This window comes from Pempheris klunzingeri, chromosome 15 (assembly GCF_042242105.1).
Source record: "Pempheris klunzingeri isolate RE-2024b chromosome 15, fPemKlu1.hap1, whole genome shotgun sequence".
Taxonomy (NCBI): domain Eukaryota; kingdom Metazoa; phylum Chordata; class Actinopteri; order Acropomatiformes; family Pempheridae; genus Pempheris; species Pempheris klunzingeri.
Genome location: NC_092026.1, coordinates 20,127,472 through 20,152,436, shown reverse-complemented (window position 1 = coordinate 20,152,436; position 24,965 = coordinate 20,127,472). Strand labels below are relative to the sequence as shown.

Below are 24,965 nucleotides of genomic sequence, written 5' to 3'. Positions count from 1 at the left end.
TCTCTTTTTCTGTGTTGTTAAGTCTTTTGTCTTTACAACATGCTGTAAAAAACTTTTTCTAAAAGGGACGTTTTCTCTTTACCTCTTCTTCTTCTTTTGCTGTAACCACTGGACTACTTTTCTGTGCTGACTCAACACAGAAGCACCAGAGGAGGGGGTTTCATCACATTTGGTACTTCCTCTTTCTTGTGTCTTAAAAATAGACCAACTGGAGCTCAGCTCTGACTGTAACGCTGGTGTACCACTGCCTTTTGGTTCCCTGTCAGTGCATTGTCCTGTTTCAGATGACCAGGACTGTTTTTATATAAAAGGGTGTGACTTTTTTTTTTTTTTTTTTTAATTTACAGAATGTAGCATTATGTGCATTGAATTAACACGTGGCTTTTCTGTGGTCTGAAGGCCAAAATGTCTTTTTATCTGACTGTAAAGAAAAATGGAAGTACATTCCTGAGCTGTTGCTACTCCAGTCTGTATATCTATGATTGTCTAAATATGCAGCTTTTGTTTTATTCTACACTGGCATTTTTACTCTTTATTTTTACAGTTTTAGCAAGAAGACTTAACAAAGACCCCCTTTACACCTGTTATTTACATGCTATCTGTACATCTGATCTGGAGAGGGACGTCAAAGGAAAAGTCTGGTGTTATTCTGATTTTTGTTATTGTCAACAATCCCATGAAAAGACCAGAAAACCAACAACCCGTTCGCCCGTCTCTTGATACTTTATGATTTCTCTCCCCTGTCTGTGGCAAAAACATATACTTTTATTTAAGAAAAAAAGGCCAAATAACTGCTAAGAACTGCCATGCCCAGCTGTTTTTGGGAAATATAACTAAAACTGCAGTAAAATTACATTTACTGGGCTCTATTTCAAGCTGACTGCTACGCACTATTGAGTATTAAAGTGGTTATATGTGGGTTTATGTCTGCACATGGTAGTGAAGGAACTTTCAAACAGTGCAACTCATTGATGTGTTCCTAATGGTGTTCTATCAGGCTTTGGATACACAGACAGTATGTGTTAATAGGATCAATTCATTGATTTTTTTATTTTTTTTGTCTTTTCATGGGATTTATTGAGAATAAGAAAACTATAGAACTTCGCCAGACTTATTAATGCAGCATCTAAATGCACACAGAACAAACTGCAATCTACCACGAGCACCCAGATTTGGACTTCACCCAGATGTGACTGCACAGTTTGGCAACATTTAAAGGAGAAGAATGACCCAACAAGTTAAAAGCTCACCATCACTGAATCTAAGTGGAAGGAAGTGCTCAGCTGATCATCGTGACAGTTTAGTCGTTATCGTGTGATCTGATTTCAGTGGCGCTGAAGGCGGCCATATTTCAACAGAGACTGCGGTTACAATCTCCACCTCTATATTATTATTCTTAGGTGTCATGATCACATTTTTTTTCCATGACAACAGAGCTACTCTATCCACACTGACATTTTTGGTTTTGGTTTATTAACAACACTCAAATATAATGTATTTACAATAATAAGATTTATCAGACTTGTGGTGATCAGATTAAGTGGTGTTTACAGCCATTAGTAAAAAAGAGATGTGCAATCAATATCTGATGAAAGATATTTTAGAAAAATATCACATGAATAATCTTTTCAGAAACTAGACATGATGCAAAGTGTCAGGCGCCCAAAAACAACACAATAGAATCATAATAGAAATGATAACCATAGTGTAAATATCAGTGAAATAGAAGGTTGATTATAAGAACTGATTAAAATCAGAATAAGCAGGAAGCCATTGTTTAGCCTTTAGCCTAAGATGTTGAAGGCTTTCTAAATGACAAGCTGGTCTTTGGGGTTTTTTTTCCCCCAGACATTGAACACATTGTTTGTCGATGGGTCCCTGAACTCCACCTACACATTTTGCATATTTTTATCCAATCACAATGAAGAATTAAATGCAAAAGTCTGATCAGGTGTCATAATCCAGATACAGATTACAGATGTAAATGGGGTCACGGTCTATTCCAGGATATTTAACAACATAAGAACAACGTCATTCCCAAACAGGCGGCTGTAGTTAAACTATGAGCTGACCTCTGTGGTTCTCAGTGTTTTCATGCATTTCAGCAGAAATCCCAAACCAGACGTGTGATTGTAACTCCTCTCTGCAGCAGTAGCGAATCACCGCCTCGCCTTGTGCCACGAGCTGAAACGAGCACAGTGAACACGCCGCCTCCATCCAACAGCCTTACTCTCCAGATGTGGAGGAGCAGCGTTTGGGACACATCTGTCCCCACCACCCCCGCTCCTGCAGGTCCCTGAAACGTACTGTGCCGCTGACACTCGCCTGATGTTGAGACTTGAGCCCCTCAGTTGTGTCCAGAACATTGAGCCACAACACAGCTGACCGTTTGCTTTTCCTTCCAGTGAAAACATGGTTCAAAAAGCCCTTTAGGTTTCTAAAAAAACATCCAAATACCAGATCTGGTCTGTATGACATTTCATCTGAGTGATTAAAATGCAGATGCTTTTTTAAAAAAAAAAAAAAAAAAAAGCATGCTAGAGTTATTTCGGGCTCCAAAACTTTTTTATAATAACTTGTTTGTTTGTTTTTTTTATAATTTTGAAGGTGCCTAAGTTATGATGATGCAATTTTCTGAATGTTTTTACTTTTGAAAAACAAGTGGCTTGTAAAAAAATTGTAGATTTGTCTTGTATTTTCATCCTTTTGGTAACTGTAGCTTGTATAGTGTGTTAGGCCTTTTTCCATTATTAAACCATTTATTCCAGACATGTCTTCTTTTCGTCATTCATGTTGGATTTTGGGAGGTACAGTTGTTGCTTCTGAAACCTCTCAGCGCAGGACACGATTCAGTTCATTCATCTACGTGTATGTGAGCGAGATGGTCCTCTGTATTTTTTGATATTTGTGATCCTCTGACAGCTACAGGCAGGTTGTGCTTAAATGCTTCTGTTCTCATTAATCGTGTTGAAACCACCGTGTCACACCGTGAGCAATTTTCACTTAAGAGGAGTGTTTTACACAACGGTTTTAGAGGAACTTCTGCGCAGGGAGGATGGCATTGTGGTAGATGTGTGGTTTCACAGCTTCAAAAGGCCGGACAGGCAGAGCCCCGGACTTCCTGTTCGCTGCTGTTCACAGAGCTCACTTCAGGAGGCTTTTTAAGAGATCTCGCTGACAAGGGAGCAACAAAAGAGGTCCTCCAACTTATCTTCAGCCCCCTGGTAAGATGGTATGAGTGCTGCTCATCGCTGCCTTCTGATGATCAATCCCACCTGCGCTGGTGAGGATTGGTAAACGTAATTTCTTTAAGCTTTTCTGGGATGATTTTTATGATAAAAAAATTTTCAGTCTAACCATGGACGGATGAAATAGCATCTGGACATTTCACATTTCCCCGTCGTGGGACTAATGAAGGAATCTCTTATCTTATTTCTGCTGGAGGTGATGAAGGCGATGAATGATGAGGAGTAAGATGATGTGTTTTCTGTGTGCGCAGGCCGTTGGAAACATGAACATGTGCTATGTCCTCGATGGGATTCTCATCCTTTATGGCATCATTCTCACCGTGTTATACTGCAGACTGAGGGTAAGACGAACAGGAACAACACACACACCACCATGATGAATGTTAGAAAGAGCAGAACTGTTCCTCATAATTGTATAAACGTTCTATTTTATTATTATGCTGACAAGAATTGGATTATTTACAATGTTTTAGAGTTTTGAGTTGAAAAAATATCTCCACTTTGAGTAGAAAAGTCATGAAAATGTTCTGCCAGCATATAAAACATAGAATATCCTGTCATAAATGATACCTAACTTCTATATCTTTCTTCTTCTATATATATAGTTTTATTTTCATGTTCAATGTATCAATGTAGCTGACAACATTTTTCCAATTGTTTGCCGACTGTAGGAGCAAACTTCTTCATATCCTTTTTGATATTTCAGTTCTTTGACCAGGAGCCTAATTTATACCTCATGATGAATTTTATGTGAATCACTCAGTCATGTGAGCTTTCTGGTTTATTTCTGACAGATCAGTCCAGCCAGCAAAGCGCCTGCCAGTCACCCTGAGGTAAAGCTTAAGCTTCATGTCTAAGTTATTGAGAAAAACACTAAAAAAAAACACATGACACAAAGGGTTTGGTGAAATGTGCTGCGAAAATGTTGCTTTAAAGTTTTGTGTTCTTTTGAATGCATACGCAGTAGTTCTGCTTTAAAACCTCTGTCATTTCCTGTAAGCTTGAGCTGACCACCAACCTACATTATTTATACACTGTCAATACACACAGTCACAGTTTCCACTGGTGTTTCTTCACTCGAAACAAATATGTCAAATCCCACTTCCAACTATTTGTTGTACTACTGAATTAAAATCATCTGCACTCACATGCATATGCTTGAAAGACTCAGAGGTGATTCTCAAATATCCAACACTCTGAACTCTGTTGTGTTTATCAGGACGTGATTGTTGCTGAAACACACGCGATAATTCCTTTGAACTGTTTCCGTCCCACAGAAGCCGCCCGCCGAAGGAGGCATCTATGCGGTGAGACTTCTCATACTAATGCTTAAAAAGACATTTAAAAAGGTTCATGATGGAAAAGTGACAGCTTACTGCACAGCGGATGGTAAAGGACTTTTCTTTTTTTTATTCATCTATGTGGTTGTTAAAAAAAAAAAAAAAGTCAGACTCAGTGCAGGAAATGCTCACAGCATTGCAGCAGTGTTTTTAACTCTCATTATTTTCTTGTCTGTGCCCTGCAGGGTCTGACCTCTCACAGCACTGATACCTACGAGACCATCAAAATAGACAAAAAGCCAATTGTGTGATGACAGAAGATGTGGTGAGGGGATGATGAGAGAAGATGCTGAGCACAGAAACACAGGGCTGAATCTCTCCAAGCTTTATACTGTATATTAAGTTGTGTTGTGACGGGTGTGTGCATAGCGGCTCTCATATGACTTTATATATGAGGCTCTTTTCTTTTTCCTCTGTTTTTCTTTTGGGAAAAAGTCTACTTTGATTTCCAAACCTTGTGCCATGCATGCATGAGGTGTTTAAACTAAGTTAATTTAACATTTTACTAATGAAGTCCATGTGTATTTTCAGTGCATGTCGCTCTGCGTTTCACAACTTACTGAGAAAACAGAAGTTAAAACTTAACTTTTGTTTCTATCATTGTGTTCCCTTTTTTACTTCACTTTATGTGGAAAAAGCATGAAATCTGTTAGCACATAGCATCTAGGGGTGCAACTAGGTTATTAATAATCTGCTGATTATTTTTTGACTCTGTGACCAGTCCCAAACCCAAAGATACTCAGTTTAAAATTATTATAACAGAGAAAATCAGCAGTCAATAAGCTTTTTTTTCCCCCAGTATTCCATGTTAGTAAATTAATCAACTAATTTCTACTCGTAAAGTACTTGGAGAAAATACTGGGTATAATCCCAGTTTTCACAGAATAATAACAAATCTGAAGTCGATTCAAGTCAATTTGATTGAATTTTGCTTCAACTTTTGAAGCTTCATTAGAAGTTTCACGTCCATTTTGGAAACATTAATTTATTGCAGTTAATCACTCACATCTGTTCTATAATTGTTATAGATTTCTGTGATATGTTTTATGTTCTTGGCAAAAAAAGAAAAGTTACATCGTGATACTACCCTTTTTCTTTTATTTATATTGTGTTATTTTTTTTTCGTATCATTGAAATTTTATGAGAAAATCTGATATCAAAATTACTTTCAGTCTTCTGAATAAACATTACAATTGACCAGAGTTAAAGGAGTTCAAACTATTCAGATTGAGCATTCAGACAGTGGATATAACATCTATTTTCATGTCTCAAAAAAAAGCTCATCTCAAAAAAGCTAATTTGTTAAAGCTGCAGCTCCAGAGGGCAGTCGCACACTTTCACTGTAAAATCCTGTTTCATTAAAGCTGTGCGACAACTTTCACGGTCTCGCCCGCTTATTGACATAGAAACATAACTGGAAATATATTCAAAACAGATTCATAACATCTTGTGCACTGTGCACTGTTTTCCCCGAGGCAAGAAACTCACTCATCCAGCTGTCTGTTGCAACACACCCACATGAACTCTTCAAACAAAAGAAGCTTGAAACACTCAGGGTCACATCAACATTTGGATAATGAAAAAAAATTTAACAGCGTATACACAAGCCTGCATGTTTCCTGGGTTACGAATCAGATTATCATGATAATTAAACATGCCGCTGTAAGAGAAGTGTTGTTTTTTTCATTTCAATAAGACAATAAATGTATTCGAATCAACCTTTTTTTTTTGTCTTGTGTATTTTTTTTCTCTTACTATTGTTCTGTAAATACCTCAAATGCACTTTTCATTTAAAAGTGTAACATTCAGCACTGATTGGTTTGAAGTATTAAGCTGAATCTCCTCTTCAGGATGAGGAAGGGAATGACTGCAGCAACATGCTGTGTTTTTAGATTTTCTGGGAGAAAATGCCATATGAAATGTAGCTGTATCTGTTTGTGGAGACGAATGAAGCTGCCTGTTGTTGTCTAGTCTGTACGATCAGCTTGAGCCAACGGATAAACACCTGAAACAACAGGGGCGTCTGCTGGTCGGAAATAAACAGGTCAGGTTGTTTTGGAAAAACTGGATAATTTGACAGATGCTATTTGCACCTTGGTGTCAGTAATCAGCAACACTATTTGCGCCTGGGTGTAAATAGCCGCACTGACTACACACACTTTCCACATTGTATGTTAGAATGAGTATATTTTGTGTTTATTGAGCCCTAACTTTTATTTCTATAGCTTCTTAAGTTCTTAATTTAACCCAAATCATGTTCTTCTCCTAAACTGAACCAAAAATGGTTTTGGTGCCTAAACCTAAACAACCTGTGACCAAAAACTGATGATAATAGAAACGTGAATATATAAGTTAACTAAGTCTTCAACTAAGTTGATGTTTGTTGCTTTGTGGGGCTTAAACCTTGTTCTCCTGGTTGAAAGTCTTGTAACTGAAACATTGAAACATTCACCACACCCTCATTGGTCTGTGAGCATATTTCTCGTTCTTTACACTGACCAGACCAGGTCTAAAACTAAATAGTAGCTGTATGAATATTTGCACCAGGCTGCAAATAGACACAGTTTGAAATTTCACATGCAAACATGCTGCATTCAGGTCCTCCTGGGAAATTCAACATGCTTGTGCATTTGTAAGTGGCTGTTGTAGAGAGGCCAATTTCAGATTTGTTTAGATATGTTATAACCAAAAGCTGCTTTGGTACAAACGACCAAACCTAATTAATACCACCATGTACTGGTGCATATTTTGCCTAAACCAGAATAACTTGTACAACTACAGAACAGGCTTCAGATGGAACATTTTGGGGCATTCATATGCTCTCATTTTTATAATCATGATAGTTCTGGCATCGGCTGAAGGAAGGTTCAATGCTACATAACTCAATCAGAGAGCAAAGAGAAGATTCTGCCCAAAATATAGCCCTAAATAAATAGATAAAACAACATACAGTGGATGGAAACTAAAGATGTCACATGTTTATAGCTGACTTAGTCCACTAAAAATTTACTCATACTCACTGGCCCATAACTGTGTTAATCAACTCTTCTGCTGAAACTCAAATAGGAGTTTGTTTTCTCAAAACGCATCATGAAACCATGGTTATTCATTTATCATCATATTTTCTCTTTTATTCCCATATATCCTCCTTCGTGTACTCCTGTTTCTCCCGTTGTTCTGAAAACAGCTGAGATTTGTTTGACTAAAATCTAATTAAATCAGCTTGATAAGCAGCAGGACGTCTATTCTTGCACTCATCGTCACATGTCTGACTTTTCTCCACAGCCCTTGAAGGCAGCATGGGGTGGGCGTGTCCTGTGCTCAGTGGGCGGGGCCGGGGCAGACAGGTGTAGAGGCTCAAACCTGCGCTGCAGCGCGGCGTCGCTCCGTGTGCGTGACGGACCCGCGTTTGATCAAAACACCTTTTATTTTTCCTTTCTGCGTTAACTCACATTTACCTCCCAGCGTTTCCGCTCACCTGTTCACCTGTACTTTACTCTGCCGAGCTGCTCGTCGTCCCAGCTGCTGCAGAGGACTCACGGACACGAAGTTGATGCATCTTACAACTCGTATGAGTGGATAACAGGAGGGCTTTTATTTTTGAGGCATCATATGTGTGATTTGAGGAGGAAACACCTGCTGCATCTGTCTGCGTGCCGTGGACTCCTACCTGCGGACAGCAGCGGGCTTCCTGTCTGATCTCAGTGCAGATTTCACAATGAAAGCTTAATAAGTGCCGTGATATTTATCAGAGGAGGAAATTTATTCGGACCAGCAGAAGTTTTTTTTTTTTATTGACCAATCATGGGTTTGACCGTGCAAAGAGCAAACTGTGTGTCGCTGCTTTTACTAGTTGGTGAGTTTTCTGTTAAATTCATTCACACAACAAATCACAGCCTTCATTTTAGGGCACCTGCTGTCTTTTTTCCCCCTTTTTTTGAGCTGTAGTTAACTTTATTGTGCAAAAAGGGTAAAAAAACAAACAAACAAGTGAGTTTTTCCTAAAAAATGAGTAGCAGTAAATCTGAGTTAACAGTAATATCAGTGTATTTTCCATTTTCCGTAGAGTCACTAATCTACAAATAATAGTTCTATAATCTTGAGCTAACAGCAGCCAGCTAACAAGTTTCAACCTCACAGGAAAAGGAAAAAGGGGAAATATGGAAATAAATAGTAACCTTGCGGAGTTTCAACATACCATGTCTGTGGCTATAAAAACATATGATGTAGTGGGGCCTTTGGGTCTACTCTGTAAAAATCTTAAATCTGTGCAGTATTTCTATAATCTCATGCAGAGATATCACCTGTATGTTGGGACACTATGGCCAAAAGTATGTGGACACCCCTGATCTTGCTGGTTCAGTGCATTTAGTCTCATTTTGGATGTGTGGTTTTGTAGTTTTTCCTTCTCTGCAGCCAAATGACCAAACATTGCAGATAAAGTTTCATTAGATAGTAAACACTCTTTGGCTGGGACACCCATGTGTGCTGTTACATTAGACTGGGGCTATTTTTCATGGTTTGATCTATCCGTCTTAACTGATACTTGTGTATACAGCAGTGCGCTACCAACAGTCTCGGGGAGGCCCTCTCTTGTTTCCACATCCTGAATCAACTTCTGCATGTGCACAAAGCCACCTCCATAAAGAACATGGTTTTTCCAGTTTGGTGTGGAAGATGTTTACTGGCCTGCACAGACCTCAACCACACGCTACACCTTAGAGCTTTGGAGCCAGGTCTTAACACTCAACACTCCTGTGGCGAAATGAGGCTTGAATCCCTGCAGTCTAGTGAAAATCTTGTGGGAAGTCCTCACAGAAGACTGGAGGCTGTTACTATTTTGGAATGAGATGTTCAATAATTAATTTTTGGGTGTCCACAGACTTTTGGCCATGCATCTGTTTGACCCTGCAGGCGTGGAGAGAGAAGCTGCATGACAGAATGTGGCTCCGTCACATTCTTACTTTTAGCAGACATGAATTAGAACTTATTGCCACATCTACGTCTTCCTGCTTTGGTGGCTGGTTCTATTGTTGGCTGCTTTTGTTTCCTCCTTCATTGGAGGTTACACTCAGACAAAACTGGAACACTCTGCTGCTCCAATTAAAAATGCAAAAGTACATATCAGACTAATGGGTTTTTTTTTACCTGCAGCCACAAGTGTGATAAAGTTTCTGTGGTCCTAAGTGGACAGGAAAAGCTTGTATAGCAGCCTTGTGACGCTCAAGTGAAGCTGTGTTTGTCTAGTGTGTGGTTGGAGTGTTTAACTCTTTCTTTCAGTTTGGTGTTTATCTCTTTTGCCTCACACTCTCACCTCTGTTTTGTTTTTTCTCTTTTCCTTCCTCTAAAGCCAGTCTCACTGCTGTCTCTTCTCTTTCTTTCCCTTTTATAACACTGTCTCTTTCTCTCTCTGCTCCACAATTAGGTCACCCACACTGTAGTTCTTTGTTGGCCAAATTCAAACTTTGTGTGAGGCCCTTTTTCGCCTCTTTCTCCGTGTCACCACTTTGTCCATGTGTCCTTGCAGCGATTGCGTGGGATTTTATCTGTAGGGAGTCCGTGTCCCATATCGTCCGTAGTGTAATCATTAATTGAGCACATGAATCAGTAACCACAGGGGGAAAAAAAGTGTGTTCATCCCAGAAATCAAAGGGCAAATGTTTGGTTTTTCCTGTTTGAGTTGTTGACGCATTGCTTTCTCACACCCTTCTCATTCCAGTTTGTGTGTCTGTCCCACGCTTAGACGTAGACTTTTAACCAGCTGTGATAAAAGTAGTCAGTCTAAGTAATCACTCACCACTACTGCACTAGTGAGTGATGTGAGGTGGTTTTTAGACAGTTCACCGATATGAGATTACATAGCCGCTGTACCAAAACTACTAAAAGCTGCTGTTTTATAAAATGTTCTATTCAGAATAGAGCTGCAACTGGCGATTATTTTCATTATGGATTAATCTATTGATCATTTTCTCAATGAATCCATTAGTCGTTTAGTCCATAAAAATGTAAGAAAATGCCGAAAAAAGTTGATGAGTGTTTCCCAAAACCAAAAAATGGGTCCTTAAATGTCTTGATTTGTCCACAACCCAATAATATTCAGTTTACTGTCAGTAACTGAGTAAAGAAACCAGAAAATATTCACATTTGAGAAGCTGGAATCAGAGAATTTGAAAAAAAAAAATTCTTCAAAAATGACTCAAAGTATTTAAATGATTATCAAAATAGGCTGTGAATTGAATAGTCTAATTGGTTAATTGACTACTCATTGCAGCTCTAATTCCGATTTTGTTTTAAACAAATATTTACATTGCATGCCAAAAATGTAGTAACATCCAGTGCTGCTGTACAAAAATGTTATTTCTGTCCTTGTAAAAACCAAAAAATGTAATTCCTGCACACTGTTAGCACTGTGTTAATTAAAGATGGAAATATATTGCATGTCAAGACCCACAGAATACAATGGAAAATAAGAGAAAAAGAAATATAAAAAGTTTTATCTTATAAGACATCAGCTGGACGATGCAAAACAAATGATTTTTATCAATGAGAGAGGTTCAAATAGAGGTGAGGAGATTGGACAACAACCAATGACAAACTTTAAATCATTAAATGACAACAGAATTATTTACTGTCAGTGAATTATGAGGGAAATTAATAGTAATATAATACAAAGTATCAAGTCAGTGTGGCAAAACCTGTAAAACGGCACCTAAACTGTCAGTAAAACTCTCCACAGCACCACAGTAGCTCCTCCTGAGCAGGTCTCTTCACTAACGGGGTCATTTCTGCCTTTGTGGAGTTTGCATGACTTCTGCATGACTGCATGTCAACAGACCAGCAGGTTCGGTGAACTGGTGACGGCCTGCAGGTGTGAATGAGTTTGAATGTGTTTGTCTGTCTGTGGTAAACGTCACCTCTCGCCCAGTGCATTATGGGACAGCATCATATGCTGCTGTGATGTTTAACAGGACAGTGTGTACAGAAAGTAGATGCAGGGACTGTGTTTTTATTATAGCTTAATCTATTAATCTTTTGGCCAATTAAATGTCTTCAAATGGCTTCTTTTATCTGACCAACAGTACAAAACAAAAAAAATATTCAACTTGCAATGATACAAAACAGAATAGAGCAGCAAATGATTCGCTCCTTTACTTCCAGCGTCAACAGCAGGTTGACATTTTTTACTTTTAGTGAAATGTCTGAATAACCATTGGATAAGATAAGATAAGATATTCCTTTATTGATCCCACGACGGGGAAATTTCACAGCAGACGGGAGGAGATATTAAAAAATATGTAAAGTTAAGACTGAGGAAGTATAAAAATAGAAATAATATAATATACATAAAAAGAAGGGGGAGATATTAGAAAGTATTGTATATATTCATGCTCCCCTCAGGATGAACTGTAATAACTGGTGACTTTTCATCTTGCATAACTATCAGGTCAAAATTTAAATTCCTATAGCACCTTATTTATAACTAGAATCCCTGCAAAACTAGTGACTATTTCCCATCAGCCTCAGCATTTTTTGCTAATAATAACAGGTCTATACAGGATAAAATGGTAAAAATAAATGCGATTACTAAAGATTTTTTTTTTTTTAATAAAGGGGGTAATGCAATGTTATATTCGGATAACAGGCCTCTCAAATACTGATTGTTTAAGCACCTCACAGCACTCTCCACACACTTGAGATTGATGAGACTGTCCGTCCTCAGCCGTGTGTGTGCAGGGTGACTTCGTGGAGCCTCCTCAGCCCATCACGTCCCTGCGCTCCCTGGCAGAGAGTCAGACCAGGCTGCCCTGTCGCTTCCGGGTGCAGGAGGGGGAGAAGGTGGTGCAGGTCACCTGGTACAAGGAGCTCCCGGACGGCGGCAAGGACCAGATCGTCACTGCCCACTTCACGGACGGCCACACGGGTAGGCTGTGGCGAGTGGTTGGGAGATACTCCCAGACTGTTTTAGAGACATTCTTCTCACAAAGGTGTTCATGATCTTAGAAATGAAAGATACCGGGAGACTAAATCTCCCTCTAATGTATGCCTGGTTTGCAGCTGCTCTTGCAGAATTTGTCTTCATCAGAATTTGGATATTTAATGACTCAAATGTGTTAGCGATTATGAAAATAATTGATTGATTTGATAGTTGACTAACTAAATGGTTAATTGATCAATCATTGCAGCTCTAATTCAGATTTTTTTTGTGACATTCAGCGCTGCTGTGCTGAAATGTTGTTCATGTCCTTGTAAAAGTTGTTCGCACTGTGGTAATTAAAGATGCAACATGGACGTTTGTCACATAGATCAACCACAGATTGTTTCAGTCATAGTTTGATCGATTTGTTTATCTGTAGGTAAATTAAGTCCAAGGTGAATCCACTGTTTAAAAGTCTATTTGACCTTTTTAAAGGATGACGGTCATATCATCTGGCCTGAGCTGAAGTCTTGCTTTTGTTTATCAGAGTTCGGGCGTTACTCTGGCCGGGTGAGGTTCGAGAGCGGGCGCCCCACAGAGGACTCGACTCTGCTCATCCTCAGCACGGAGGAGTCGGACGAGGGCAGCTACACCTGCCACATCTCCACCTTCCCCAGCGGAAACTTTGAGAGGCGCATCACTCTCACCGTCTGGAGTAAGAGTCTCTTCCCCTCTCTTTTTCTTTCTTCTCTCCCACACCTTCCTAATCCTAACAGAGCTGCTGTAATGATGTTTAATCCGTCATTATCTTCATGCCAACCAGAGGAAACTCAGCAGGTTTGCCAACGTGGCCAGAAACACTGACAGCATATCCAAAGTTTCAGTGGGTATAAATATACGAGGGAATATATAACAGTTTATTTTTTGTAACAGTTCAATAGAAAGAAAATACAAAACGTTCAAGATTAAAATGGAACCAAAAAGCAAAACTATACCCAAAATCAGCTTGTACCAAAAAAAAAAAAAAAAAGCAGATTTTCTGTGGTGCAGAAGGAATGTTGGCGGAACAGAAGTGAGATAGTGGCTCTGCTGTCAAAACACTGGCAGGCTGATTTTGTGCCCAGACAAAATGCAGGGAGTGTTTTAACCAGGATCGAACCACAGGGTTTGATTCAGTTAGTGATAAGTTTCAAAGTCAAGTAAACTTTATACGTAAACTGGTAGCCCCAAAATCACAAATTTGCTTCAAAAGGCTTTAGATTTTCTATCCTTAGACTCCTTAGAAAATAAAATGAAAAAAACCTCAGAAAGCCCAACAGAGGAGGACTGCAATATACAAAGTAGAAATAATAACCGTAAAATAACAATGTGGAGAAACAGACTGACAATATTAAGTAAATAAAGTGGGAATGTACACGGAAAATATGGGTCCGACAAGACACCAAGGGAGCAGTAAGACCTGAAACTTTCTTGAAACAGAAGAAGCCCAGTTTCCCCTAGTTTCTTGAAATAAATGAGCTGAATTACTAAACTACTATTATCAAGAAAAAGAAATTCACATCACGTTCAAAGTCTCAAAATAATAAGTTTTCACTGCAAACAACTGCAATTTTGTAGTATTTTTAATATTTTGGATCTCCCCCTTCATCACATACTGAGAGGATTACACTGTGGCTCAAAGTAAAAGCTGCAGTGATGCTATCTGTTCTAAATCATTTTGCTAACAGACATCAGCAGTGACAGCAGCCGTTACGCTTGTCCTAACACGCCACAGATCAGACACACCAACAGAAGTACACACTCAAGTAACTGACAGCCTCCTCGACTCTTTAAACTGTAAACATTCATCCTTAAAATGCTGAACTTGCATACATGGGAATCCTTAAGTATGAGTGGAACCAAAAAAAGATCCTGTGTGATCCTTCCAATACCCGAAGAAGGTGCTCTCCTATTTTTGGTCAGTTCATTAGTTTCTATGAGGCTTTTATGCATCTGTGTGTTTTTATCTGGCCATGGCTCCCTCTCATCTCTTATTAAAAGGTAAAATTGCTCCTTCATTTGACTGACAGGTGATGTCAGGGAAAATAGTCCCAAACAGTGTGGGTGGTACTGTGATGTCGTGTTTCTTTTGAAGTTTCTGTTTATAAAGTTTGAGTTTCTACAGGTGGTGCCCTTTTTCCTTTGTGTGTTAATCCACAATGGCTATTTCTGCTAATGCTAACTACCTGTTACGCCTCCCGTGTTAATAATCCGAACACCAGTGGAGAGACTCACCGGGGACCAGAGTGTTTACTGTCATGATTGGGGTGTGATTCACGATCGTGTTAAACCAGTTAGTGACAGAGTGCAACAAAACACAAATATGTTTATGCAAAAATATCACAGGTGACATTTGGCTGCACAGTCCTCTTTCATAATTCTGAAGGACTTGGTGATGTTTTAGTTAAAGAAACATCACCTCCATATCCTGGGTCTGGTTCAGTAAGATCCTGGTACCTTGTTTACTTCATCCTCTTGTCCTCTCTGTGCTCTGGGATGGAAGTGTAAATTAAATTGAAGGGAATGTGCGTAACTCAAGTGCTTAAGCTGATCATGTTTAACACTGTGCAACACAGAAAACACAGATCTATGAGAGACAGACTGAACAGAAGCTGAAAACATAACATAACAATATATGGTACAATATAATTACAGACAACGTAAGAAAGATTTTACAAGTTTAACCCTTTATCGGGCAAGGGACCATATTTGGTTAAATGGGAGTTCAAAATGCCGCCCCTTGCCTCACCATGAGGCAGTAGAACTACAAGATTTCTCCAAGCCAATCAGCGACAATCAGGCTACATGACAGACCGGCAAGAAACCGTATATGGTAACTTCACTGACCTTGATTTTCACCATAAAATTTACATTTTTTTTGGAAAAACTCACAAAACTCACAAAACTCTTGTAATGGTCTAAGGTTGAAATTTAGAATTCTGTAATAATTAAGAAGTATTTCAATGAGTGCCCTATAAAAGGTTAAAGAGATTGGTTTACCTGTGAAGGGTAAAAATAGTCGACCGACTGTTATTACTTTGAATTCACAAATAAATTCAAATAATTTTTTTGGATTTTGTATTAACTACTTTAAAACAAGAGAAACTTTCCTTTATGTTCTCATGTTAAATTTGGATTTAAGCTGAGCTCAGGGAAACTTCCCTCCGTCAGCCTCCAAGTGTCAAAACACAAAAAGCAAAACACATTTTTGAGTGGAGGACACTTTAAGCCTTTAATGCTTCAAAGCACTTGAAACCCTAAACTCGCCCTGTTCCTCCTCCTCCTCCATTAGTTTTACCCATCTCCTCCCTGGACCCTGTGCTCATGCTGGAGGGCCAGCCGTTCAGTGTGGCCGCTTCCTGTCGAGCCGTGGGCCGCCCGCCCCCCCGTCTCTCCTGGGACACTGACCTGCCAGGCCAGTCCCAGAACCGCACCGGTACGGGCGGGTCCGTGTCCAGCTACTTCTCCCTGCACCCCCTGCGCAGCATGAACGGGAAAAAGCTGGACTGCTTGGTGTGGCACCCGAGCCTGGAGCAGCCGCGCAGGATCTCAAACCGGCTGGTGGTTCGATGTGAGTACAGCTGATAATGACCCTGTGTTTTCAGGCCAAAATAGGCCAACAGTACAGCAGAAGGAAAGGAGATTGGAGCTCTAATCATAGAACTCTATTTTCTTGAAGGATGAGCTTAGCTGAGTTATCTGGAAAACAGAGGAGGTTTTTACTTCTTTTTTTCCAATCCCCTGCAACAAGCTGACTATACAGTCTTTACCATTCTAATGTAATGATGGACTGCTTTGTAGTTAGTATTCAAGAAATTAATATATGTGTACATTTTAACAGGATTTTAACGGGGAATATTCAGTGCACCTGCAGACAATCAATTGATCTGTGTGTGTGTGTGTGTGTGTGGAGCGTTCACCTCAGTTAAAGAGAAAGCGAAATGTTTTTCCAAACATTTAATACTTCCCTGAACTATCTCTCCTCCATCCACAGTTGACTTTTTATGTTTTTTTTTGTAGCTATGACAGCTACAGTCAAAAATTAAGTGATTTATGTAACACACACTGGCCATTGAGTATACTGGACTGTTTTTGGAGTTTTTCAGTGCAAACACTCTACGTACATACACATAACTCTGCCGAGGATTACTGCTTTTAGCGGTAAAGGTGCAAAAACAAGATTCACTGGTAACATTAATGATCAATTTGTTTGTTTTCGTTTGCTTCGTTTTTAGCTTCAGCATCTTTTCCTGCTATGGCATGTTAGGGTTAGCACTCCAGCCAACACACAACAAAAACATGAATGATGGTGATTTTGTCATGACTGTGGCATTCATTAATTAATTCAGTTAGTAGATTGCAGGCTGAGCTAACCTAGAGCTTGTTTGAACATGAGTTAACAAGGAAACCAGTCTGACCTAATAACTTAGACATTATTGCTATGCTCCAAATCGATACTACATACTAGGTGTACACAGGATATACAATATAGGCCACTAATCATTATAGTATACTGTTTTTTGCAGTTAGTGTACAAGAATCAGCATAGTTTACCATTTTAAGCAATATGTGCAACATTAGACTCAGGTCAAGCTCTTTTATATGTAAATTCTATATGTAGAGTAAATGCAATATGTGTGTATATGCATGTAATATCACTCACTTTTATTCACATAATCACGTGAAATTGTTGCAGTAATTTACTTCCAGAGACCCCAGGAAGAGAAGCTGTTCTGTCATTTAACAGCTAATGGGGATCCAAATAAACAGACCAATTAACTTGTGATCAAATTTTTCAAATAAGAACAAAATAGTTTTCCCAAATATTTAAAAATGTTTTTTGTTTTCTGAGATATTACCACTGTAGTGTTTTGCTTTTGCAGCTGGGAGTACCTCCTCCATTTGCTTTTACAGTAGTGTGTACAATGACTTCTTGATTTTCAAGATTCAAGATGTTGTCACTTTTCCAGTATGAACAAGCTGCACTCTTTAAATCCGGTTTAAATGAACATGCAGTAAGGAATTAGGACACAACAAACTGTACGTTAAGTCCACACCTCTGCACTGGGCTAAGAGCCCATTTTTTAGCTCCTCCCGCTAATCTCTGATTTAAGCAATGACATTTTTTCCCTCTAAATTCCCTGCAAGAGATATTTGTATAGCTTAACCTTCCCACCGTGAGAATAAGTGGGCGACAGTAGACTAAACATAAGGCAATACTGTTGCTGGGAAAGTTCATGAATAGTGTTGCATCCTCCACTATCACTGGTGGAGACACAGTGTATGTGTGCAGTGTAATAGACAATTAGCCTCAATGAGTTGAGTTTCTAGTCATTCAATCTGTTAATTGTAGACTTGACTCAACAAAAATCTCCTTTGTGATCAGACTCGCAGCTTTAGTTTGATTTTAATGCAGCTTACTTGTGAGTTCACTTTGACTTTCACCTTTTGACTTGTTCTGACTTGATATTCTCCCCAAGCCCAGAGATAAAAACAAACACAATGCAGTACAGCACACATTGCCTGTGCATGTGGAAAAGATACGTTTGGCACTGGCAGACATCAGATATAACACCTTGGATTGTCACATTCAGATGCAAAATGTTCAACAATTGCTTAGAATTGGAATTTTCACTGGAATTATATATATATATTTCCAGGACACAACCGATTTTGTTTTCTTTTAAATGTTCAGAGTTTAATTAAAAAACACATTATTTGTGTGAATTCAATACACTTAATTTAATTAGGTGCATAACTCCTTGTTAGGGGCTCAAAAACACAAAGCTTAGTACTTTCACTTGAGACTCATTTGTGGCTTAAAAAACAATGACTTTGTCCCCACCTGTGCACTGCTGAAATAATAGTGTTGATTCTGAGGCAATTTTTAGATAAAGACAAATAACAGCTTCATCTGGTGTGTTTCTAATGTGAACACATTTCTGTAAATCTAATGTCTTTGCCCTCCCATGCAGTATATGGATGATGTTGTGTCACTGCATGCTTAGTCAGGTCAATTTAAGTCCAATTTATTTATTAAGGACATTTAAAAACAACCCACTTTACCCAAAATGCTGTGCAAACCAGAGCAGTTAGCGAAAGTCACGATAAATTAAATGCCAACATAAAGATCAATACACACAGCTTGTGGCTCAAATAAATAAACAACTCACAGGCCAAGGCAGCGGTCACATAAACCACATCAGGCAGAATCAAACGCTAGTGAGTAGAAATATGTTTGAGCCTGGACATAAAAGATGCTGGGATGTCTGTGATATAGGAGGGGGGCAGCCCATTCACGGCTTTATAGACAAACAGCAGAACCTTAAAATCAGCTCTGAACCGTACAAGCAGCCAAAGTGGGGTGATATGGTTTATCTTCTGGGTACCTGTTAGGAGCCGCCTGCAGCACTCTGGACCAGGACGGGGACGACTATACAGTATACAGGGAGTTTTTCAAGATCACTGAATGAATGAGAGAAACGGCTTAATTTTGGCAAGAGTTGGGAAAAACTAGCATCAACTTCTGCAATAACCTGCTTGTCAGACTTGAGTCTGACAGGTTGGTTTAACAAGGGTGGACGAGAGGCCAACACTGATGGTATTCACTCTGTCTGTGTTTCTGTGCCAGACCCTCCGGCTGCCATCATCTCTGCAGGCACAGGAGACTGGTTTGTGGGCTTGGAGAAAGCTGAGCTGGACTGCAGCAGCGGAGGATACCCCACACCTCAGAACCTCACCTGGAGATGGTACAGCCATCAGCCCGTCTGCTGCTCACACACATCCGCAGTTTAACTCTGTCTGGCAAGAATCTGACAATTACATGTTAATTCACGCCACTGTAGCACTGTCTGCGCTGCTAAATTGCTCTTTACATGGCACTGGAATGTGTCTCAAAACATACATAAGCCACTGCTAACACGCAGACACGCAGACTACACCCCTGTGAACAACAAAAACGTGCGCTTGAATGTAAAGGAGGGCACCTTTCTCTCCTGGCTCAATTCATCGCAGAATAAAAGCCACGGTGTCGTGTTGCGCAATTTGACGATAGAAAAAGAGTGAGGGAGATATTTTCACACGAAGGAGGGAGCGAGCAACACAAGGAAGAGCAGGAGACACATGCTAAGCATTTAATCATAGTGCCATGCTTTAAATATCACTCTAATGCCTGGTAAAGCACAGGGTCTGTACTTTAATTAGAGACACTGTACAGTACCAGCCATTACGGCTACGACTGAACACACAGTGATCGAATGCTGTGTGCTGAATGAAAAACATTTCAGCCATGAGACAATTTTAAGAAATATTCATTCATTTATTTAGAAATATTCATAAAAAAGATTATTCTGGATTAAACCTTTTCAACCCTACAGACCCTTTGGCGCATTCATCAGTGCAATCTTCCAGCCCAGAGAAGCATGTTTTCAACTTTTAGTCTGAGAAACACTTCAACATGATTTATTTTAGACAAGAAGATTGATAACACAGCAGCTGTTTAGATTAGTTTAGCATAAGAAAACATCAGCTCATTGGATTTATATAGTGATAATTCACCCGCAGAGGTTCAGTCAGCAGAGTGTGTGTGTCACCAACACAGATAAGAATCTTTTTGGCTGCTTAGGTGGATTACTCACCTTATCTGTATCATTTTCAACCATCTACTCCGTGTCAGATGCAATCTCCACCTGTGACTCTGTTATAAAGGGCCGGTTAGAGAAGCTAGGTGGGGTTTTGAGAAAAGAAATCTGAGCTGGCTTCATTTTAGGGGGCGAAGCAGCAGCAGCAGCAGCAGCAGCAGGAGCAGCGGCTTAAATAGCTGCAGCAGCACAGTGAAACCAGGGGCAACATGACCCCTCTCTGTGGACCTGATCAGAAACTGGCTCTCCATTATGTTGCCTGTAATGTCTTCGGCTGTACGGTGTGAGACTCAGTAGCCAGACTTGCTTAAATCCCTCAAACCTACTATTTATTTGGTCTATTCAGATCAATGGGTGCCACTTGTAAGCCCAGCAGGTTTTGGTTCAGGTGCATGAGAATTGGTAGTTACTCTACACACGCAGCAAACCTGATCTGTGTGGTGTTTTTTTCAGCCGAATCACTTCTGTGATACGAACCATTTGCTGCATTTTTCCTGCTGTTGTTTCAGATCAGATGTCATTAGATACTTGTGTGTTTTCCCTCTCTGAGAAATGAAATGAACAAAGTGCAAAGTGTCAGTCACCAAAATGAGTCACAGCTATTGTTTGAAGCAGTGAGTCATAGGTTCCTGTATGATTTATCTGTGGGTTCACCTCTGTGAGACATCACTGTCAATCAGTATCAACATTTCAACATTGTCCTCTGATTATCCACAGGAGAGGAGGAGCTTTGCCAGATGGGGTGTCTGTGGTTGGAGGAAAACTCGTTTTTGGGCGGACCCTCCGCTTGAATGACAGCGGGGTCTATGAGTGTGCGGCCGAGAACAGTGTGGGAGTGGGAAAAACAGAGTATATGATGACAGTAACAGGTACGTGCAAGGAATCTCAGGTTTATTGGTGCTTAAGATCACACAGCTTTTAAATAAGGAACTGTCCTGCTACTATCTGTAGATATTTTAGAGGAAGGAAATGAGAGAACGGATGCTTGGGATCATGACACAGGTTGAGTTTTTAACAAAATACTGAGCAATTTCTGCTTTTAATTTGGAGTAATTTTGTCAATTTACTGCCCCTTTGTGACTGATAGAGAACACGAACAGGTGCTATTTAGCTCAATCAGGATTAAAATTGCTGCATGAAACACATCACTGTACTTGTACTGATGTGTGAATTTGTGTGAGAGAGATTCATCAGATGTCTTCCTCGTCTGTCTTCCAGAGAAATCTCAAAGAAAAAGCATGTCTCCCATTGACAACCAGTTGCTGATCATTATTGGTGCCTCAGCCGGAGCTTTGGTCCTGGTCCTGGTCATTGTCGTCCTGCTGGTCAACCGCCACCATCGACACAAAAACAAAAAGCTTGAGATGGAGCTCAGTGAAAAAACGTAGGCTGACCCACATTTTCATGAAAAGACTCTATTTATTGTTCTGTTATTCTTGACTATGACATCTCGACTGTGAACGTTTTTCGTAAACTGCTTTTTAAACAGTTTGCAGACTGTGATCTGTTTTCTGAAATTAAACTTCCAGACACACTATTGTTCAGTAAATCCTCCAAATGTGTTGTCTCTTTTTTTTTTTTTTTTTTCCAGGGAGGAAATTAACAGCCTCTCCAGACAAGCCTCCTTCAGGAGACTGAACTCTGTTAGCACAGACCCCAGAGTGCAGGTACAAACACACACACACACTCACACACTCACAGCTGAGAACAATAACCTGCAGGGTTTAGAGAAACCAGGTTGACGCGCCCGCCTCTGCTGGGCGTAGCCGCTGGCAAGTCAGTAGCCGTGTCTGCTGTGGAGGCTGATGATTACAGGCTGCTGCAGCTTCAAACTAACAGCATGAGTGTTCATAGACACTTATTATTAATATCTCATTCATTTTATTTATCTTTTGTGTTAATGTTCACTAACTTTCTTTCACTTTCTTGACTTTGTCCAGCCTGAAGATTATGCCCTGCTCAGAGTAGACAGCCGGATGAAAAACAGCCAAATGTCTCTGGTGAGTTCTTCACCCAGGGGGAGGTGCACAGGCCTCATGGCAGAGATGGCAGTAATTTAATCAGCAGAACTTCTAATAAACGCTAAATTGTTTACGTTTAAGTTTTGCTGATTGTAGTTTCTGAGTTGTGAAGATGTGGTAATTTCTCTGTTTGCATGATTGTAAGTTAAATATATCAAATCTATTTTGTTTTCAGAATGTCGATTAAACGAAAGAGGCATTTTAACAGTTTTCAGACATTTTAGAGAATGTTTAATGAATTCATTAATCCTGAAAATTGTTAGTTAGTTGCAGTTGTTGTACCATGATATCAAATCTAATGGCTTAGCAGAGAAATCACTCTAGTGGGATTTTCCATTCAGACAGTAAGTAATTAACAACTGGAGTAAATGCATTTTAAATGGAACTGGTCAAATTTATGCCGGAAATGCGAAATAACCATCAGTCATCATCTATTTTTCATCCGATTACAACATATGATAACTTAATGCTAGAAGAAAGAAAGAATGACACAATTTGTTGTTTCGAAGAGTCCTCTAAGAAAACACACAGCTGTTGTCAGTGTTGTGACTGTTTGGGTCACTCCTCACCCGCAGGAACGACCCACCTACAAAGGCAGCCAGTCCACTCTGGGCGGGAGGTGGGGGCCTCCAGGAGGGGTGGAGGTGGACGAACTGGGACGTCCCGTTGTCTGGCACGACAGCAGAGAGGGCCTGAGAGGGGCAGACCTGGAGAGAGAGAAGGAGGAGAGTAAGAGGAGGGTGGAGTCGTACCTGAAGAGCAGCAACATGTCTCTGGTATGTGTCAGCATCCGAGAGATTGGGCTGAAATGCATTTAGTTTCAGTCGTCATGTGTCCTGTGGCGGCGGGATTGATTTATTGATACATTTGCATCGCCAATGCATGACGCAGCATGACGCTGTCATGGAGACAAAGCTAAGGACAACAAACAAATTAAAAAGAAATGTTAGCTACAGAAATTCTCTTTATTCTATCAGAGTTTCATAATAAAATATAGAAATAAATATAGAATATTTGCCTTGTCTCTATTAAATAAGCTAATTTTCTTTTTTTAAGCACAATTTTCTGTATTTTTTTTTCCTTTTTTTCGTTTTTTAAATGTAATTTATCTGAAGTGTAACAACATTGTAAACGCGGTTTTGTTTCAGTGTGAAAATTTTAGCAAATGTTTACTGATGTGAAAAAATGTAGACGTTTATATTTACTTATGTTTTGCAAGCGGAGCAAATTTATCATCGCCCAATCTGTTGCAAAACAATGGTGCTTGATGCCACTATTATAACAGTGCTGATTGCTGTTTGGAACAGTGTGCTGTTTTTATGCCCATCTCCATCACAGAAACACATACACAGCATCTCATCGTTTTTTTGTTTTCAGCCCAAATAAGGACTTATAGGTGTAAAATGCGGTGTAAATCTACACCCAGCACTAATTCTGAAATATTAATCTGTTCTGATGCTGTTTATATCAGGACTCAGGTCTGCCCTCTTCCCTGGTTCCCGTGAAGGCCCAGCAGGATGACGGTGGCAGGCCCAGAGAGCCAGACCAGTGCCACCCCAGGGAGGGAGACTCCCTACAGGCAGAGGACTGGGCTGCCACCCAGTTGGTAGTAGAGGGACACGAGGATGACGAAGACAGCAGCTCCTACCAGATCACGGAGGCGCTCAACAATCACTTCTACTACAGTAATGGGATCCTCAGGCCCAGGCCACACTCCAACGCCATTCTGCTGCCCCCCAGACAACAGATCATCTAGACCACAGACTCTCCTCCACAACATGAGGAGAGAGGAGGCCTGTCTGCGAAAATTACCTCATTCTTTGTAATGGGATGTTTGTTTTGTACGCCTTGACTGCAGTGGGTAATCAGCCTCAAGAACCATCCAAACTTAGATTATATTTGCCTCCGGCTTGTGAGTTTTCGATCCTTTGTTAACTGGGAGGTTTGGGGGGCATTTAATGCCTTTTATTAGCTGTGGAAGAGATCACAGGAAATGAGGGGAGCAAAAATCAGCAGCAAAAATCTCCAGCCAGACACGAACCAGGGAAGTTGCAGTTCACCAGAGTTCCCCATAATTGGGAAGATTTTGATTCCAATAATTTTGAAGATCCACTGATGGAGAATTGTGGCTGGCGCGTTTAGCCTTTCACAAACCATGACCACCATTGTTCTCTCCTTGAACATGGAATGAATATAGGTTCCAATTACACAATGTTTACCAAATTATCTGCAGCGTTAAACATTTGCGTCCACTGTTTTGGTGACTCACAGCTGGATACACAAATTTAAAAGGGAATAAATAAATCCTGTCAGCTTTGGGTCCCCTGTTTACATCATAAACATTCAGGGAGGAAGATATAGACAAAATCAATTTCTCATAACTTTTATATTTTCAACAGGGATGCAAGTGTGGATAAGAGTTAGTGTTTGCATTTACATGCATGTGTTATATATAAATATATATACTGTATATATCAGGAAGAGATACAAGGAGCTACTGTATGTTTATGATTGTGTCAACAGCTACCTGCAACTACAAAAAGGATGTTACACTGAGGATCTGGACACAGACATGGACAAAGTTTTCAAACCACTGGATGTTCAGGGATAAACACAGCAAACTGGTTTCCATGATGTCAGTGCACAACAGTGAACAGACTGGCTGAAATATGCAGAAGGCTGTAAAACGTTTTGTATCAATGCACTGATGATGTTGTTACATGTCCTTGTGTGCAAATTGTTTTATATCCATTCATTGTTTT

The 24,965-nt window shown here is 39.9% G+C and overlaps 2 protein-coding genes across 2 annotated transcripts; both read left to right on the top strand.

Annotated features, from left to right (window-relative positions):
• Positions 1 to 2,943: 2,943 nt before the first annotated feature.
• On the top strand, positions 2,944 to 6,306 carry fcer1gl (Fc receptor, IgE, high affinity I, gamma polypeptide like). Its single transcript, XM_070844967.1, has 6 exons — positions 2,944 to 2,988; positions 3,087 to 3,224; positions 3,500 to 3,589; positions 4,043 to 4,081; positions 4,526 to 4,555; positions 4,774 to 6,306. Exons 1-6 carry the CDS (start codon positions 2,944 to 2,946, stop codon positions 4,837 to 4,839), a joined length of 408 nt encoding a protein of 135 aa, XP_070701068.1. The 3' UTR covers positions 4,840 to 6,306.
• A 2,086-nt stretch (positions 6,307 to 8,392) lies between these two features.
• nectin4b (nectin cell adhesion molecule 4b) lies at positions 8,393 to 24,924 on the top strand. The gene is made up of 11 exons (XM_070844966.1): positions 8,393 to 8,444; positions 12,309 to 12,509; positions 13,051 to 13,218; positions 15,835 to 16,113; positions 19,174 to 19,291; positions 20,900 to 21,051; positions 21,401 to 21,566; positions 21,774 to 21,849; positions 22,123 to 22,182; positions 22,779 to 22,979; positions 23,675 to 24,924. Exons 1-11 carry the CDS (start codon positions 8,393 to 8,395, stop codon positions 23,957 to 23,959), a joined length of 1,758 nt encoding a protein of 585 aa, XP_070701067.1. The 3' UTR covers positions 23,960 to 24,924.
• Positions 24,925 to 24,965: the final 41 nt, after the last annotated feature.